The 18,896-nt window shown below is 37.3% G+C and overlaps 1 protein-coding gene across 4 annotated transcripts in view; it reads right to left on the bottom strand.

The window, feature by feature from the left end:
* The window catches only part of DLG5 (discs large MAGUK scaffold protein 5), a 97,102-nt gene that overhangs the window by 49,736 nt on the left and 28,470 nt on the right, over positions 1-18,896 (bottom strand). For all 4 annotated transcript variants that reach the window (XM_058029045.1, XM_058029047.1, XM_058029046.1 and 1 more), the window contains exons 2-3: positions 11,565-11,633; positions 352-517 (exon numbers count right to left, since the gene is read on the bottom strand). In XM_058029045.1, the coding sequence (XP_057885028.1) occupies positions 352-517; positions 11,565-11,633 (235 nt within the window). The remainder of the gene's footprint in view (positions 1-351; positions 518-11,564; positions 11,634-18,896) is intronic.

Raw genomic sequence — 18,896 nt, 5'->3', positions numbered from 1 at the left:
ACTCTTGTTTTCAAAACACCAAATACTTCATCCACTGTCCTTTTTCTCTTCCTACAACAAAGCCCATGAAGTCTAAGCAACTTTTTTGCTTTCTTTTCTCAAATAGAGATGAAACCTTCTCCCCTCAGTCCCACAGAAAAACTGCTGGACAAAGTGGGATAGGCACTCAACAGAAAGCTCTGAAACATGGACGTAGCCACTTCACCAGGATGCAAGGAGGTTATAAGCAACATGTATACATTGCAAGCTCCTTGATGCTTTCCAGGCAAGCAGGTGCCAAGGCACTTGAAAACACTATTATTGCACTGGATCAAAGCCTAAATGCAAATGCTGCATTTCCTCCCTGTTTACCTGCAGTCATCGAAGGTGGAGCCAGGAGATGAAAGCGCAAGTTGCTTGCGCAGCTCGTCCCTCTCCCGAGTCACCTGGCGGAGCTGATACAAAATCGTCTCCAGCTTCTCACTCATCTGTCTCGTGTCTATCACGGGTGGTGGAGATGATGCTTTACCAGTCGTACCTGATGAAGAGAGAAATACTTGGCAATGAGCAAACAGCTCAAAAGAACAATACAACTTCACTAAAGAAGTGAACATTAATGTTAAAAAATCCTGTCTTTCTGTCTGCAGAATCCTGTTCAAAAATGAAGCAATTGATATAAGCTCTCACCAGCGAGTAGAAAGAAGAATAACTCCAGTCAGATCCCTTGCTAGCAGAAAGGCCCTGTGTTGTGAGTTCAGTTTGCATGGGCAGGTGCCTTGCTTACTCAGGAACTTAAAAGCAGCTCAAAAGGCAAGGCAAGTCAGCAGTAACAATTGCAAAGACCTCAAACTGACATACTGACAGAAGTCAAGTTCCTTGAAATAAAGGACAATCCCCATGCTTAAAAAAAACCCACAAAACATAAAATTGACATGTCAGCTTATTCCAGAGATAGCAAAGAAACTACTACAGCACATGGGCTCTTCTCCCCTTTGTTTTTCTAGTAGCACAGAAATACCATTCTGCCATGGGCTACAGAAAACATTTACTTTTAATGCAATTCTGTGTCTTCACAGTTCACAATTTCTTAGTCTAGTATGTGAAGTTAAGGATTTCACTTAACAACAAATCATGAAAACAGGGCTTAATTTTTAACAACATTGGCTAACACAAGCACATTACAATCACTGCAACTGGACTACACATCACATTTCCTCTAAGGGGCAGTCATACTTTAAAGTGTTTTGTGGGACTTTTTAATTCTCAGCTTTCCTAATATCAGAGTTGAACAATGATGGCTACTGTCCTCTCAGACAACTGTGAGAGCACAAGGTTGTCTCCTTCCCAAGAGAACAGATTCTGGTATATCACATCCTAACAACTGCTGACAAGTAATTCGACTCTAATTTTAGTTCTGCTCATTTAAAATTAAGTTGTAAATGTAGTTTTGCTCATGTATCTCTCAGACACATGAAAGCAAACTCAAAGATACAGGTCACAGATCTGAAAGTTAAAGGCTTAAACATATACAGGCAATTCTTTTCTACCCAAAAGAGAAATTTTGGAAATAGTTTGCAAAATTATACAACCCAAACAAGTTGCTGACATATGTATTAACTTGTCAAGATGTACCTTTATTAGGCCTTTTTTTAGTTAATTAAGCAACAACAGAATAGAAAAACAATGCTCTCCACTCATTGTCCTTTCAAAGAAAGAAACTCAAAATTATTTCACTGGATCAAATGCTAATGAATTGTAAGGACTGGCTTTTTATCCCTAAATCCATTTCATGAAGGTACTGCAGAATGTAAAAAACCCCTCCAACTTTTCAGCAAAACTACCTGTGCTTTGAAGTTCCCACACCAAAATAACTGCAGTGTCAGGACTATCATATGTACAGCATCTGCAATAACAGGATCTCTGGTTTTATACCTTCCAGCTGCTACTGTAATGACAATTTATGAGCACAGGCTGTTATTTTAATCTATTTCCTAATAATATATGCAAACACACTAATAGCAAACTGAAGAAATAAAAAAAAGAGCAGAAAGAAGGTACATTTTGGAAAAAGACAAATTCACATCACTCTGAAGAACTCTCAATGCAGGCTGCTTTTCTTACTATTTTGTTTCATTCCTGCATCTAGACAAAGCCCCTTCGTCCATAAGGACTAAGGATTTTCACTTCCAAAATGAAGTTAGCCTTTCTTTTAGATGAGAAATATTCTACATATTTTTATGGCAAGAAACCAGTAATAATACAAATGATACAGGGGATAGAGAGAATAAAAGAAGGAAATAACTAAGTAGATACAAAAAGGCAGAACACAATCATTTGAAAGAGTTTAGACACATCAATGATAAAGGAATTTCATAAACAATCTAAAAGGTGAAGGCAGACAAATCAAATTCAGGTACTGAGAAGCTGCATGGTCTTTGATAAATTCAGCAGCAACCTGCACATCATCTCAACTGAGCTGACACATCAGAGGATGTGTAACATGGAAAAAATCCCCTTCTCATCCTTACAGAGAGGTTCAAAAGCTTATGTCATCCTGGGGCTGTTTGCAAGCAAAACAGATGAACAGGATGCAAGAGGTCAAGAGGAAGGAGGAAATGAATCAGGAAGGCTGCTGTGCTATCCAGGGAGGAAAGGGCACTGGAAGAACAATGTCCATCACTACTATCACTGCTAACCCCATGGCAGTCCCATGGACAATGTCTGCTACACAAGGCCTCAACAGGCACCCAAGGGCTGCCCTGGGGACCTTTAAGCACAATAAAAGCAGGCCAGAGATCTACCTCTGCTCCTCAACCTCCCCTGACAGCTTTAACAGCATCCAAGTGACAATCTTCTTCAGGCAAGAACATTTGTGCACAGACCAAAACTGTGCCAAGAAAGAAAAGTCTGCTTTAAATAAAGACAGGCTAATTAGCCTTAGGAAAGAAGCTTTTTTCACAATTGTGAAACCATTTGTCTTAGTACCAAAAGGGCTTACTTTTCATTAACTTGTCAATTTTTACAAGTACATCAACAGATACTTTCATCTCTAATGCAATGATATTTTTGACACAAAATATCAGCCACAAGATGTATACCTCTTAAGTGCTGTAAAAACGGATCAATATAATGCAGTTCTTCCCACTCCTATCCTTAGAAGGAGACTCACAATTTACCTCTGCTTTATTTCCTGACAGGCTTCCATTTTCAATAGTTGTACAAAAGGTCTTAGAAAACTTAAATCAGATTTCTGAATGCTTAAAAAATAAGCACACACATTCAGTGAAATCCTTTTTCACCAGAAAAATTCCAGTCTTGGTTTCTTTTAAAGGAGCTTTTAGAGCTGAATGCTAAAATCCTTTTATTGCATCAGACATCTTGATGCAGCAGAAGAAAAGTGACCTGTGCTTCCAGCTTCATATTCTTTTTCCATTCGACTGCGTATTTTACGCAAAAGTACTTCCTTTTTGTACCTCAACCCGTCACGCAGATCTTAAAACGCACAAGCCTGAAGGCTAAATCTCCATTATCCAAATTGTGCCACCTTTCAGCAACTCGCCTCCTTTCTCAGACAACCTGGATTTCTGAAAAGGCATTTACTGCATATCCTGCCAAGTGTAACTCCTCCATCTGCTTCGATGAGCCCCACAACGCATTCCTGACAGGAGCTGCACTTGGGTTCTGAGGACTCAACTCTCTCAAGTCACACCCTGGCCAGTCTCCAGTGAGCAGCACTCACCAAGTCCTGGAGCAGCTGGCAGCAGGGATGTGTGGTGTGGACAGAACACACTTCACCCACAATGCAGTACAGTCACTAAGTCCTGACTATGCACTGACTTCATCCAAAGTGAGATTTTGCAGGATTTCCATCACAGGTTGTATAAAAGAAAAGCCTTAAAAACAGAAGCTGGAGCAATCCTATCTTCCCTGTTACAGCCCAAATGCTGGACTCCACAGAAACTACAAAGATCCATTACTGTAGGACATACTGAATAGAACTCTTGATGATTAATCAACAATGACTGAAGAGATGATATATCCACACAGAAACTACAGCTTAAGAATTTAACTTCATATGTGAAGAAGGGGTAGCATATTTTTTGAAGAATAAGAGAACATTTTAACAGAAACAGGGCTGAAAAACTTAACCTGACCAAACTGAACCATAATGCCAAATGAGTAAGTTGTGATAAGAAAATGAGTACCAATGCATAAACAGCCAATTTTAAGAAATAACATCAACATATTTTGAGTTATAATAAAATCTTTGGTCTTTGAGAAATAAACTTGTACAACAGGTTCAACTAATTCAGAAGGCAAGCTAACAGAATGGCTTATTTTTACAACGATTTTTCATAAACTCATAAATTTGTGCTCCTTCCCACTTGAAAACAAGCAGGAGACTACTCATTGTACAGTCAAGCCTTTTGTATTGTTTTCTTTCATAAAAAAAGAAAATGAACTGAGATATTCAGGATATTATTTCTTCATGGTCTTGTAAATCATGATAGAAAGTGCTAAAAAATACTTGCAAGAGGTATTGCAAAGCATGATCAACAGGGCTTCTCTCCAAGCTAGGGAAGGTATTAAGAGCAAAGACTTAGGAAAGTGTAGGAAAATTGCATTCTAAAATATTTACTTTCTTTCAATAATTTATGAGCGCTAGAAAAGGGTTAAAATCTAAATTACATTCTAGTTATCATTTAGATACATTTCTTCAGATGTACCTTTTGAATTGATCATGGAACAGCAGAGAGCACAGAACAGAATTGCATGCACGTAAATAAAACTTCAGAAAGGCAAGCAGCAGTACATTGAGGAAAGAAAAATGAAAGGTAGTATAACGAACTGTAGAAACAGTTTCATCTGACAGACAGAAAACCTAACAGATTATGAAAGCAGTGACAATCATGTAACATGCAAGGAAAAAGGATGGGTAGCATTTCAGTATATAGTTTTAATTCAGAATATAAAAACCTAAACAAAGCCAGCAGCATCTAAAATAAACTTTCAGCCCCAATATGTTTAGACTATAGAAAGAACTGAACAGTGGTTCTAGGAAAGTCAACATGAAAAAAAATCTACAACTAAAAAATAGCAGAGATGGGGGCAGTGGGGAAAAGGCAGACACATCAGTTTGAGAAGCCCTTGCAGAATTTTGCTGAGCTGAAATACAACTGAGAGTAAAATCTGTTACCATGACCAAGGCATATACAGCTGGGAGCTTCTGAGTTTGAATTTACAGGCACTCCCTGGCTCAAATCCCACCTTTGTCAGGCTTAAAACTGTGTACTGAAAATATAGCCTACATTGAAGTTTGCACACTGAACCCAAAGGGGACAGTGACAATGGTCACCAGCTGCACACCAACCCAGGGGATGAGGCTCCTCCAACACTCCATCCTCCACATCTTCTCCTGTAGGAGTGGCGATCACTGCCTCACCACATCAACTTCTCAGCTCCAAAAGAAACCCACAGTCACCAAAACGATTTCCTCAATGCACAGACTGATAAATGGTCTCAAGGAGCAGTGAAAGACACCATGCTCCAGAGGTGCTGTCTGGAGAGCAGGAGATGGGTATTCACATACACTACTTCCATTGAAATCATTGCAGACCAACCAAATCTTCAACAATTCCTACATGGAGCTGCCAAATGTTAAGATGCTATAACAAGCAAAACACCAGCAAGTGGACAGCTCTATTATTAGTTGCTCTCTCACCAAAAAAACCCCACTGTCCCTTTTTCAAGGGATTTATACTGCATCAGTATAAATGAAAAGTCAACCTTTGTATTGTTATGTTGCATTTTTAAAAACAGGGCATGATGTTCATGAAGTACACTCAAGTACCTTTGAAGAGAAAGAACCTTGTGCATGACTAATATCAGACTGCAGCTGCCTGAAAACTGACACCAAAGAACATAGCAATAACACACTAAACCTATTCATAATGCTTATTATTTACAGGAGATATTTATTAATAAGCACACTAAAAATCACCTAGAAATTAAGCATCAATCCTAGAGACAGTTACATGATTTGCCAACAGTAAAACCAAAGAGTGAAGTTTACTTTAAGTGTGTGGAAGTGTTTATTTCCAAGTTGAAAGTCTTGCTTCCAGCAAACTAAATGGATAGTTTACTACAAAGGAAATAAATCTAGATGAAGAGTTTTAATTCAGTCATTGAGACCAAATATTACAGGAAAACGACTTCTGAACAGAAAAAGGGATGGATGAGGAGGCAGAACATCAAAGGTAATTAGTGCTGTACAGAAAAGCAGTATGATGTGACATCCTGGTAGTGTCCCTAGTACCTCTCCTTACTTATTCATGGCCTTTCAGCAAGTGTAATGTCGTCACTTTTTCCTTTGTGTTAGCTGTTGAGGAGTCTTTAACAAATATGAACTTTTTGTCAGTAAAAAAAAAAAAAAAAGGCAAGAAATACAAGGAGAGACAACTATAGGCTGTCAGGGAAAATAAATAACTCTTTCAGACAAGGATAGAGTGTTTATTTTAGACTAAAAGTGCATCATAAGCCCCACCTGCAACTGAACCATTCCTGCGAATAGTGAAAACAATTACTTTGTTACATCCAGCTGTAGAAAGTATGAAGCAATAAACTGAAGTCACAACAACATGAAAGGACACTTGTCAAAATGGCCAACATGAAAATGAGGAGTGAAAGACTAACATTGTTGGGAAGGAATCTGATGGGAGGGTAGGGATGTTTGCTTTGGAGTAAGAATTAAGGCTCTCAGATGAAGCAACTTGAAGTGCAATTAGTGAAAAAACCCAATTTGTAAATAGCCTGTCAGGCTGATAAGCTAAACAAGTGTTAAGCAAGGAAATACTGTCAGTTGAAGTCAAAGTTGGACAAGTTGGTGCAGACAGACATATGACCACCTGATGGCTGCAAGGAAAGGCATAAAACTGTAGAACCAGTGGTAGTGGCTCTACATTAAACTGTAGAGCCACCACCAATGTTAATCCCCATAACAATCTACATCTACTCTGGAACAGAAAGCCTCACCTCCTTCTGAGAATGAAAATTCATTATAAACTCCAAAATCCCCATCAGTCTAAAAATAGATTTCTACTTCCTTACCTTCTTCCCCATTACACTGTTCGCATCATGATCTATCCTACAATTTGCAACATTATATATAGCCTCAGACCCCTGTATCACAAAGCCCTATATCTATGTAAGCTCCCACAGCAAAATGCAGCACAGTGATATGAACTGAGAATAAGAAGAAACACTTTTGATGAAAAAGATGAGATACCATTTGCAAAGAACTGAACAGCTAGAAAAGTAATAGTCTGTTAAAAGAGAAAGGTGCTAATATGCAATGTGGAATGAAGAGGCTACAAGATTGACAGCTGTAATCAAAACAATGCAAAGAGGTCCGGCTGTGGAAAGAAGAAATTTATACATGTGAAAAGACAGAAGGTCTTTTCCATCCCAAAATTCATCTAATTAGGAACTCAGTATACTTTAAAAGAATGGAAGAGTATGCAATGCCTCTCTGTTAAAATTTATTGTAATAAAAAAACTAGTATGGAACATCTTCCCAGTCGCAGCCTGTCACCTGCATGCAAACTGCTGTGTTCCATTAAAAAACATTTCCTAAAACCAAAGCAGAACAAACCTCAAACATCTGAGCATTGAGGACAGGAGGAAAAAAACCATTTTTATAGCACTAAAGAAAATCTCTGAAGCTTCATTATGGTACTAGGATAGGTGAAAAATGGCTTGATTCTAGAAACCATAATCCTGTCATGGCATCAAATGCCAAATTATTAAGTGCACTAAACAAACTGACACTTTTTAAAATCTTTGTTTTTTAAAAAGGGTCTTGATTTTTTGTTCTATTCCTCTCTGTTATCATGACTGGTCAAGTGGAGGCTTGCCAGGGACTGTCACACAGAGCTGTGTTACTGGTTTCTATCCAGTTCCCAAGTAACACTGTTGTTCCGTGCTTGGCACGGCAGGCACTGAATCCCCATAAATAATTGTTTGGATATCAGAGACACAGGACTATAGTTCTGTTCAGAGAGTTTGCTGGTCACAGCGAGTGGGTAGATGAAGGATGCTTTTATTTACACACAAAAATCTTTGTCTTGACCAAGAACAAAGGGAAAGGATTACAGAGAAACACCATGACAATTTAACGAGGATTTGTTCCTTCGAGGGGACAAAGCTGGGGCTGACAGCCAGTGCCGGTATTACACCATTACAGCAGTTTATATGGTACCTCTTCTGGAAATAAACTGTGAGTATTTGCTCACCACACCACCAAAACCACCTGTTTTACACTCACAGGATGAATTTTATTAAAACATCAGGAAGAAACAGAGGAAAGCAAAAGAGGAAAAAAAATATTGCCATTTAAATAATTTTGAACAATGAAGAAAATACACAAGAAAAAACTGCTATCACTCAGCATTTTTATTTACATACAGATACAAATGAATAAAAAGGCAGAGTTTCTTCTTCAAGACTGCTAACCTGCCATTACACAGGGAGGGAAACTGGCTTCCACTCAACTGCTTATGCTATCACATGTACATGAGGATGGAAGTCCATTTTTGCTTCCCTCATGCTCTGCAAGCCCCACAGAGGCAGGGAAAGAGAAAAAAAGCTTGGATGACAACAGAGTACTCAGAATAGACTAGCCCTAAGCTTATCCCTGAGTCACATTGTGCAAATTGCATCACTCTCTGCTCTACTTTTATATTGACATTACTGAAGACTGAGAGAACTCAAAAATAGCCATTTGCTCCCCATAAAGAAGCTGCTGAATAACTGTTCATTCATCTATGTTGCTGCTCTCCATGCTGATTGCACTCTTGGCTTTCAATGAGAGAATCAGAACTGCCAACACATCCAAGACTTCAGTACACCATGGTTTTACACAGTGATCAAATGATGTAGTCTTATCTTTCTCTCCTTTCAAAATACTAACACTAGGCTTTATTTATTGGACTGAGACTGAGCCCAAGTTCTCCAAACTAACAACAATCTTAGTTCTATTTAAGATTAGTTCATAGATCAGAGTCTTTTTCTGGAAAATAAGCCCATTGTTATATACTATAGCTTCATAAATTAACTCAAACCCAGGATAGCTGTAAAATGTATAGCAGCATCTCCATTTCACAACTTCCTGACTTACTTGGAAGTATTTCAGAAAAAGATCATGCAATTAAAAATGCTGGCAACAGAACCATCTCTAACAATAGCTAGGGCAATTAAGGCTTGGGAAGAAAAGAAGAAGCACATGGACATATGAGTCTCTAGTTACATTTATGAACTTTGGAGTCTAACGACTACATATGAAAGATGGTATTATCTCTCCTAATTATACGATGCTAAGCTTAATTATCTGAAGATTTATCTGGGTGTACTTAGTGGCCCCAAAACCTTTAGCATTTCCCCTAAAAAGTCAAACGTGCCCATCTGTTTCTGAGCTACTCAGCAAACAGAATCAAGGTGTTAATTTTAAACCAGTGTTTTGAACACAGCTATAATAGAATAGATCCCTTATCTTTCCTGTGAGGAAGGTCTATGTGAGCAGGGAACTAAAAATACTCCTTTATATACATGTGTGTGCACACATAACTACCAATGTCAAACTGCACAGTTTCAAAACCTTGCACTACCTCCAAAACATGACATATTTACCTCTTTTCACTGATGCATTCATTTCATAGTCTAAACTTACTATTTCAACTGCACAGAACTACCCTTGTGAAAATTATTGGGACAGAGAGGGGGCAAGATGTATAGGAAATTCCTCAAATGCTACAGCACCTCAGTATCTGTCAGGATTCCATTCAAACTAGTCATATGAAGCCTTAGGGGAGCTGGCATGCAGGCAGATTTAGTTATGATGGTTTGTCATTCAATAAATCCATCAGTATTAAAATAATCTTTGAAGTGACTTGCAAAGATGTCTATTAGTGTATGTCAGTTATTAAGCAATTTTTCTATTGATATTGGATCAGAAAAAATACTGTCTCTTGTAGAACAAGACAGGAGGGTAACAAAACAGTTGGAGCAAAAATCAGACTCATTAATAACAAGTCTATAATCACACCATAAAATAAACAGTTTCAAACAAAGAACACGCCTGGCTGTTAATCTCTTGACTATTAAATACCTAGCATTCATAAATAATTTGAATAAAACCAAATAATGGACAATAGTAGCATTTAATTTTCAGGTCATAAAACAACTTCAATCACTGCAAACTCCAAAGACAAACTAATTCTGAGGACAGTCTCTTATATCAAATCCATAGATCCAAATTCAGTATGAACTTCAGGATCCTAAAATATGAACAACACATAGTTTGTGGGAAATAACATAAAAAAAAGTAAACAAAATTAAGATTTAAATGTGCCACTCCTTTTTAAAATGAAGAACGTGGAAGTAGACAGTACCACCCACATTTCTCCTGTCTCAGCCATCACTTCATACAATTATCCCACAAACTTACTGGATTTTGTTTTAGAATAACTACCTTCTTTGGAAGGTGCCTTTCTGAAAGTCCTAAAAATTTAGGAACTTTTTTCTTTCTATTTCCAGTCCCCAATTTACTTGCAGCAAATGAAATCTACCCTTCCTTCAGGCAGTAGCACACAAGTGTGGTCTTGATTAAAATCAAACTAACATGTCACAGCTTCCAGTATTTTCAGTAAATAGTTCATTCAGGCCTAAAATCTTGTTCCTGCTTGCTGGAGTTAAAAGTTCAACTCAATGACTGCAACAGATGTCTACCCACATCCTTAAAAAGACAACTGACTTGCCTGGTGCTGTCAGGGAAGTCTACAGATGCCTGACACAACATTGGAACTTTAAATATGCAAGAGCCTGCATTCCCTATCCAGGGCAAATGACTTGTATACAGATTTCACAACAGAAGGTATTTGTAAAACTAAAGATGAGGAAAATAATAGAGCTGCTTGAAGAGCATCTTGTGGACAAAACACCTCTAATACTGTTTCTCATACCTCCAATTTTTTTCCTATTTTATACCTCCAATTTTATCTTTCCCAATGATTTTAAAAACAGAGAAAATGTAGCAATTCATTGAACACAGGGGAAAAAATGCTAAAGCTTACAGCCACTGTCAAAGGTTTAGAAGGCTATGGTCTTGGCTAACATTATAAATAAACTTCCATGATGCTTTTGACTCTGATCATAATTTTCAGATCTACAGAAATTCATACACACACACATGCTTAAATATATTCTCATATGTCCAGATTTGTGTAAACACAATGCTGCCACTTTTACACCATTTTACTAAGTAACACAAAGCATAGTTATATCATATAATATATCCAAATGTAACAGATTTTACATGCAACAACTGCAGCCAGCCATGACAAGGCTGAGCTTGCACTGCAGGAAAGTACACTTGTTCCTGGTGAAGATGGATGGTTACATCTTATAGGCCAACTTGTTTGATTTTATGACCAGGATATCTCTCTACTCTTCCCAGAGGCAACCTTAAAAAGTTGTTCTCCCAGCTCCCAAAAGACACACTCATCAAGTTCTAATATTAATGCTTTACTCACCAATGCTGCTCAGAGAACTGCTGCTTTCCGAGTCAGAAGGCATTATGGACAACACACTGTAGGTGGACCCTAGAATCAGGAAAATAAAAATAGTATTAACTTTTTCTCCCCTTTTCCTCTCTACAAAAAAAGCTATGATTCATTTCCTTGATACTGTAGACGCCAAATAAATTAACTAAAAATACTAAAATTATTCAAATTACTAAATCAGAGAGAAGACACATCACTGACACAAAAATCTAACAGGCAAAGCATAACCTGTAAATGAACACTTCACTGAGCACTTTTTCTGGTAGAACACCATTTCGGATAACATGGTAAAAATGAGTTCAGCAAAATATTAAGTACATCAGTTATTTCAGACAGACTGAAAACACAGAGTTTCAAGTCTATTACAGAAGATTAGGAGTGATACTTGTGACAACAGCGGCAATCTATTTTGGTTTCTCCTGTCTTTACATGTACCAACTCCTAATTCATTGTGTAATTACTTGGTATTCTTCTTCTCAAACTTCATTCAGACTTAAAAATTTCATTTAATTTGTAAATAAAATTTGCTTGCATCCATTTGCAACTTTCAGTATCTGGTCTTAAGAGCAAGGACCCACAAAGCAGCAAGTTTACTCATGTATTACTAAATCAACAGACAGAGAAGCCCTTTATTTTAGCTATTTTAGAAGTATGCCAGATTTTATTTACCAGAAAAACTAGAAGGACAGGTCCTACTTCAAAACATTAACCAAACAGCTCCACCATCCCTCACAGACAGGATAAACACACCATGGTAGAAAGAAAGGCAATGATTATGTACAAAAGCCATTAAATCTAGGCTATTTTCAGCACTTGCCAGGATGAGAGAGCTGTGCTCACAACAGCCAAGCCCTAAGGCTGCTTCAAAACACTCAGGAGCTCCCTTTGCTAGAGTCCCTCCTTCTTATATTTCAATATTTGTCTCTTCTGGTTTCTTTGAAATGAAGAAATAAAAACTGAGAAGCAGCAGGAATAACTGCATGGAATAGACTGAAGGAAGGATGGGCTAGAAAATAAAAAAGCAATTAGTTTTTGTTCATCCCCTCTGCTTCTTACTAGAGAAGAGCATGACATCTGTAACTACATGTAACTATGATGTTAGATGAATGAAAGCCAAGATTTGATAAAATAATTTTACTAACACAAGTAATAATGGAAAAATCAATTCAAAAAAGAAAAAAATTGAAAATAAGCAAGAAATTGCATCTTGAAGTAGACTGTTCAAACTGAAAAATCTCTATGAAAAATTATTTTAAATATATTTGGTACAATAATTCTATTCAATTGTACGGGACCTAATTTTTTTATTTTGTTCAAATTCTTAAACAAAATACAATAAGTACATCACTGACACACTGGCTTCAGAAAAAAATCTGCTGCACCTTTTTGCTTCTATTTCAGACATTTTCAAATAATAGAAATTTAAGCCGTATTCCTATTTATTTAAAGCTTATTAAAAGCTAAATAATTTCCACATTAGTTATACTTAACCTCCTTGCATATTCTAAACTCATATGCCTTGCAGTATTTCTTGCAGTCCAGACCTGACTGACTAGAATCACAAGCTGAAAAAAACAAATCAATATATTAAACAGAGTAGGACATCTTTATGATAGACCACATGTACTGAGATTGTATCAAAACCGTGTGGGACTCAAGCACAACAAAATCTTGTACCAGGAAGTGATATTTAATTATGCTCAGCAATTGAAGGCAAAATCGCCCAGTTCCTCTAAAAGATTACACAGGAGTTCCACACCTAAAGAAACTTGTAGCAATTATTAGCTGCTTTTGCTTTTAAGAGTGAAGAATTAAAAGACTCAAAAATCTCATCATCTTAACTGATCTTCATTTCACTTATCTTCAAGAAACTAATCCTCTCTGTCTTCTTGTCCAGCATTACAAGCCAGAGACAGGACTTAAGATGAGTTAAGTTCTGCTCTCTGGAATGGACAGAAAGGTTTTGTGAAGCTGACTTCATCAATGGAGAAATATGACACTCTCCAAAGCCATGTTCTTAAAACATTAGCTCATATTTGTAGACACAAGTTCCAGTATGCATGGCATGCTATGAAGAAAACCTACAATTGTGAAGAGGGGAGGAATCATCTGACCTGTTCATAATTCCTCACTTACAATAACAACAACAATCTAGTCACATTGTCTGGTTTCGTTTTGTTTTTAAATTACACAGGGTACAAGTTCATTATCTGTAACAAGTGCCACCTTTGTCATCAGAAGCATTAGTATTAGTAAGCATCAGAAACAACAACCAGGTCCCTACACAGCTGTCACAATATTAAAATTCATCTTGAGGTACTGTCCTGACATACATCTTTGTATTAAATCCAGGCTAAAGTGGCATTGTGCTTGGCATATTTTGCTTGATCAAGCTAGCAATATATCATTGGTACCTGCAAATGCTTCAAGCAATATTTCCCCACTCATTAGAATGCCTCCTCACATAAATGAAAACACTCAAAATCATCCCAACAACAATTTAGATACAGGTTTAAAAAAAAAAAAAAAGAAATAAAAGAAAAAGGCACACGTCAGTTTCTACAACCAAAGGCACTAGAACACCCTGATTATTTGTAAGCTGCACAGCCATGGTATTCTAATTACTTGTTGAAAATTCACCTTCCCCCAAAAGAATTTTCCACTTTATTTCCTGTTCTTACTGTTTTCTGACTGTCCATCTTGTCAAATTGCACCAAAAGAAAAGAAGTTCTGAACATTAAACCCAGTAAGAAGACAAACACTTTTTTAGATAAAGGCTGAAAGTGCTTCACACCTAGTTCACAGGCATTTCACCACACTTTTCCAAATAGTTCACTTTCATATTTTTCTGTTTGTATTCACTTTGCATACTGAAATCCCCCAGTGGTAAAACTTGCTACATTTGATTTCAATTCACTGATTTATAATAATTGCTGACATGTTCCTAAAGTTTAAGACCACACTTGCAATGACAGGATTCTGAGAAACACAGTAGAACCTATACCTACTTAAAAATAGAAATAAGAAAAAACTCTAAACCCAATAACTACATCAAAAAGAAAACCCCAAGAAGCACAAGCAAACCAAAACCCAAGCATATCTTCTACAGATTCACATTCACATGGTGAGGGAAAATACATGACCATCCTGTCCTGACATGGCAGACTTGCTTTCTCTTGTACTTATCCAGACATAAGCTTTGGATCAGCTCCTGGCTGTATTAAACAGCTTTGGCAGAGCATAGGGATTTAGAAACTGCTACACTATATATACTTGAGAACCTTAAGAAACTCATTTCCTTCTATTTTCAACAACTAGAGCAAGTCAAATTTCTTTAAGTTATTACTGTCTTTATTAATCAGATTACAGGAAGGCCACTTAAGAACTCACAGATTCAGGAAAGGAACTTGTTGTTTAAGTGTGGAAGCCACCTCCAGAGACAACAAAGAAGTGTGTTCCAGTTTGCCTTCATCTTTCACACAACAGCCACACAGAAAGAGTGATATGTATTTTACTTGACAAGAAAGAAAATGATGGTGGAAACAGGAAAAAAAAAACCAGAAAGAAAAAACCTAAAGAAGAGTTACACATCCTGAGAAGACTGCAATTGTCTAAGCCAGCAATATCCTGATCAGGAGTATTAAATCAAGACTGGTGGAATTAAACCAGTCATACAAAATGAAAATAGAACTTTTCTCTCTTCTTTCTAACTTCTGAATTGTGAAACACCATGTAACACTGGACATCACCTGTTCTTAAAGGAGAAACTACAAAAAGCCAAGCCAGCTGTCTCCAAATAATGTCTCCAAAACAAGCTTGAACTTGGCACCTTCTTTAAGAAAGTAGTACAAAGGATCAAGTATGATATCTGAATGACTTGTGAGAAAAAATACAGTGTTCAGATTAAGAGAACTAAGCTGTCAACTGGCAGCACTACACAGAAACTTCTCATCCTCCTCCACACAAATACGCAGGCTCTGCTCACAGCTCTAAAGCACAGCGTATCCTGGGGACTGCAGTGGCCAAAGAAGGGACTGGAATTCACCTTTGCAAAATTCATTGCACATATACCTTCAATCCTCTAATTATTCCCTTCCCCCCTTATCTTACAACTCGACTCAAAGAAGGCTATTTCATCTTCGAAGCTTCATTATATGAACTAAACTGTGTCACAACAGTTCCTCTCTCCAACAAACACCCTCAGCACAGGGCCAAAGAGACAAGTATATTGAACCTGCTTCAGTGTGTGAAGAACAAGGGGGTTTATTCAAGGAGCATGAGGTGTTTTATCTCACATGATGGGGAGTGCTCAGATCTTGGCTGCACAGCTCTGGGTAGGTCATCCATCTTTAGGGATAGCATTTACATCTGCAGTATGGTTGACTCCTAAATTAGGCACAATTTCTAATCAGGAACACTTAAGTTAATGTAGAACTGAGACTGGAAGGAGCCTTTGCCCATACAAATTTCTTTTGCTACTTCTCTGTGTTTAAGGATAATGTTAAACCCTCCATGCTCCTCAGCTACAAATTTCCATTGTTAATTGAATTCTGCTCCTCCTCCCACCTCCCTTTGCAGTGCAGTGACTGCCAGCTGATTCAACTTATTGTCAGCAAATGATTTTTCTGACGGAAATCCAATGCACCGGATGAGAGGGCAGCACAACAAACATTGCTTTATCCACATCTCCATGCACCAAACCAAACAGACATTGGCAGGACTCCCACGTGCTGGGGGAGCAGTTGTTTGATTACAACTGGAAACAATCCAAAATTCAATGTTCCCTTTGCCTTTACAAAAACAAAACTGCCCAAGGAGCTCAAGACTACATGGATCTGCCCTGCTCTGTGTCTGAAGCTATTCTTTCCATGGCAGCCTGTGCACCCAGGTTTGTCACAAACCACAGGACATGGTCACTGCTTGCAAGCTGTGTGAAATTCAGACACTAAATTCTGATCTCATACAAAACCTTCAATGGAGTATTTGCTTCCACTTGTGTCACACTTATTTCAGATGCTTCACAGCCATTTACCCAGAAGGATATGAGCAACTCCAAGAACAAAGGTACAAACTTAGCAGTAAAGGTCAAACAGAAGTAGATGCTATTTCACCAAAAGTTTGCTATTTCTTCCTTGTCTGCTTTCAGGCACAGCTTTGTTATTTATTCTGTATATCTATTTTTAGGACACCATGAAAACTAAATGAACATGAAATGGCTTTTTAAATAATTAAGCAGCTAAAACTCCACATTTTTTTTATTTCCCAAATAGCTTGGTCTGTAACAGTTTTACAGAAGTGGTGAGGTTCAAAAAGCTTATTTTCCTTTTCAATAGAAAAATCTTTTTATAACGAGGTATTAATGAGATATTTAGATATTAATATTAAAAGAGCTGTTTGGGAAAACATAGCTGCTTTACTGTTTAAGTCAATCTGGAATTCTAAGTGATTACAAATACACTCTTGTTAAGGACAGAACACTTCACACATGAAAAAGGACTGAGGCACCTTTCTCTGAAACATTTAGTAAAAAAGAACCTAAAGTCAGATTTAAGTAATAATCATAATTTAATATGACAATTTATGTTAAGGCCTAGATTCAAAAAGTTGCCAGAAGCCAGAGACATCCATAAAGATGCCCTGAATTCAGTTCCTAGCTGTCAGTCAGTACAGCATCAGATCTTCAGCTATCAAAAACAATGCTAGACAAATATCTGTAAAATTGTTATTTTCTTAGCAACATCTGAACAAGAGAAATATTTACTTCCATAGGCTTATGCACAAAAAGCAGAGAAAAGAGTAACTGATTATGAATTCTTCAACCTCAGTATTTAGTGCAGATGGGAAAAATTTGAATTTAAAATCAAGTTTTAGTAAAAATGCAGTGCAGGTACGTGAAGAAAATTATCTTATATTTCAGCTTGTGGATTGCACATGAGCTGATTATTATCAATGCAGCAGTGCTGTCTTCTCTTCTACAACATGAAATGGCCCTACAATTATCTTATCAAACAACTACAAATTTCTTATTAATTATTTTAATTTTTGTTTTTAACACAGATGCTTTAACAATTCCTATTAATATATTCTGTGGAATCCATTCCACTTCACTGGTAAAAAGGCAAAGGCATCCATTTTTTCTTCCTTCTAGCTATCAGGAACATTTCAGTTGTCTGCTGGTTCATGTATGATATGCTGGATTATCTATGATAGCATCTCCTGATACTATCTACCTTTTTAAACTCATTAAGTACAATACAATCTTATAATACTATCTATTTTCTCTGAATATCCTGATTTTTATAACCCTAGCACACTGACATGGGCCAACTGACAGTGGCCCATGTCAGTGTGCTAGGGTTATAAAAATATATAGTTCTAACAGTGTTCTTGTTAGAACACTGACTTTGCTCTAACAAGAGCCAGAACAAAGTAGATGGAATGCTCTTCTCAGAAAGCAGCCCACTACTACTGAAGAACCAAACCAGCAACTGACTGAAGAAGTTACTTACACAATACCTCCTCATATGAGCTTGATGTTTCTAGTCTGGAATCCTCATTTTGCTACAAGTTACAAACCAGTTCACATCCTCTGCTCTTAGGACTGCAAGAGATGTATCAACACAACCATTCAAACTTGGACTACGTGGGAGTCACTACTAAATGTGCCTCCTCTGAAATTACGAGTCACGTTGGGAGATTTGACTTTTCCAACCCATGCATCTCTCAAAAGAGTGGTTCATGTTACTTGTGTGACATCTGGCATAATTCTCAAGAAGCTTCCTTGCAACCTTGAAAGGAGATGCATACTCCCCAGCTAAGCCCTAAAAAAATGAATTCTCTCTATATAGCTCTTCATAGCATACTTCAATACTCAACCCTTACTCAGAAAAACACAAGGGGAAAAAAATGTCCCCAGATGGTTCCATTAAGCTATGTTACAGAAGGGTTTTAAACTCAACTTTTTTGCGTTGTTACAATGGAAAAAACTATACACACTTTCATACAGAAGAGCACTTAGATCCAAGCTTCGTCTGTCTCTGTTTATAGCAGTTTTTACTTAAAATGCTAAGAGAAAAGATATATCTAAGCTAAACAATTTGATTTGAATCTTCTTGTCACCTTGGCAAGTTGATTTTATTCCTTGACACTCAATTTCATTTAAGATAGCACAAGTAAAGAAGAACAAAAACCACAGCTTTTTCCCCTCCCAGTGCTGTAGATAAGGAAATCCTACTGCCAGCAGTAATTCCATATTAAAACACATACATATTTATTCTGTAGGCATAGAGAACAAAACTCTGC

Source organism: Melospiza georgiana, chromosome 8 (assembly GCF_028018845.1).
Source record: "Melospiza georgiana isolate bMelGeo1 chromosome 8, bMelGeo1.pri, whole genome shotgun sequence".
Lineage (NCBI taxonomy): Eukaryota > Metazoa > Chordata > Aves > Passeriformes > Passerellidae > Melospiza > Melospiza georgiana.
This window is presented reverse-complemented; position numbering and strand designations above follow the sequence as displayed.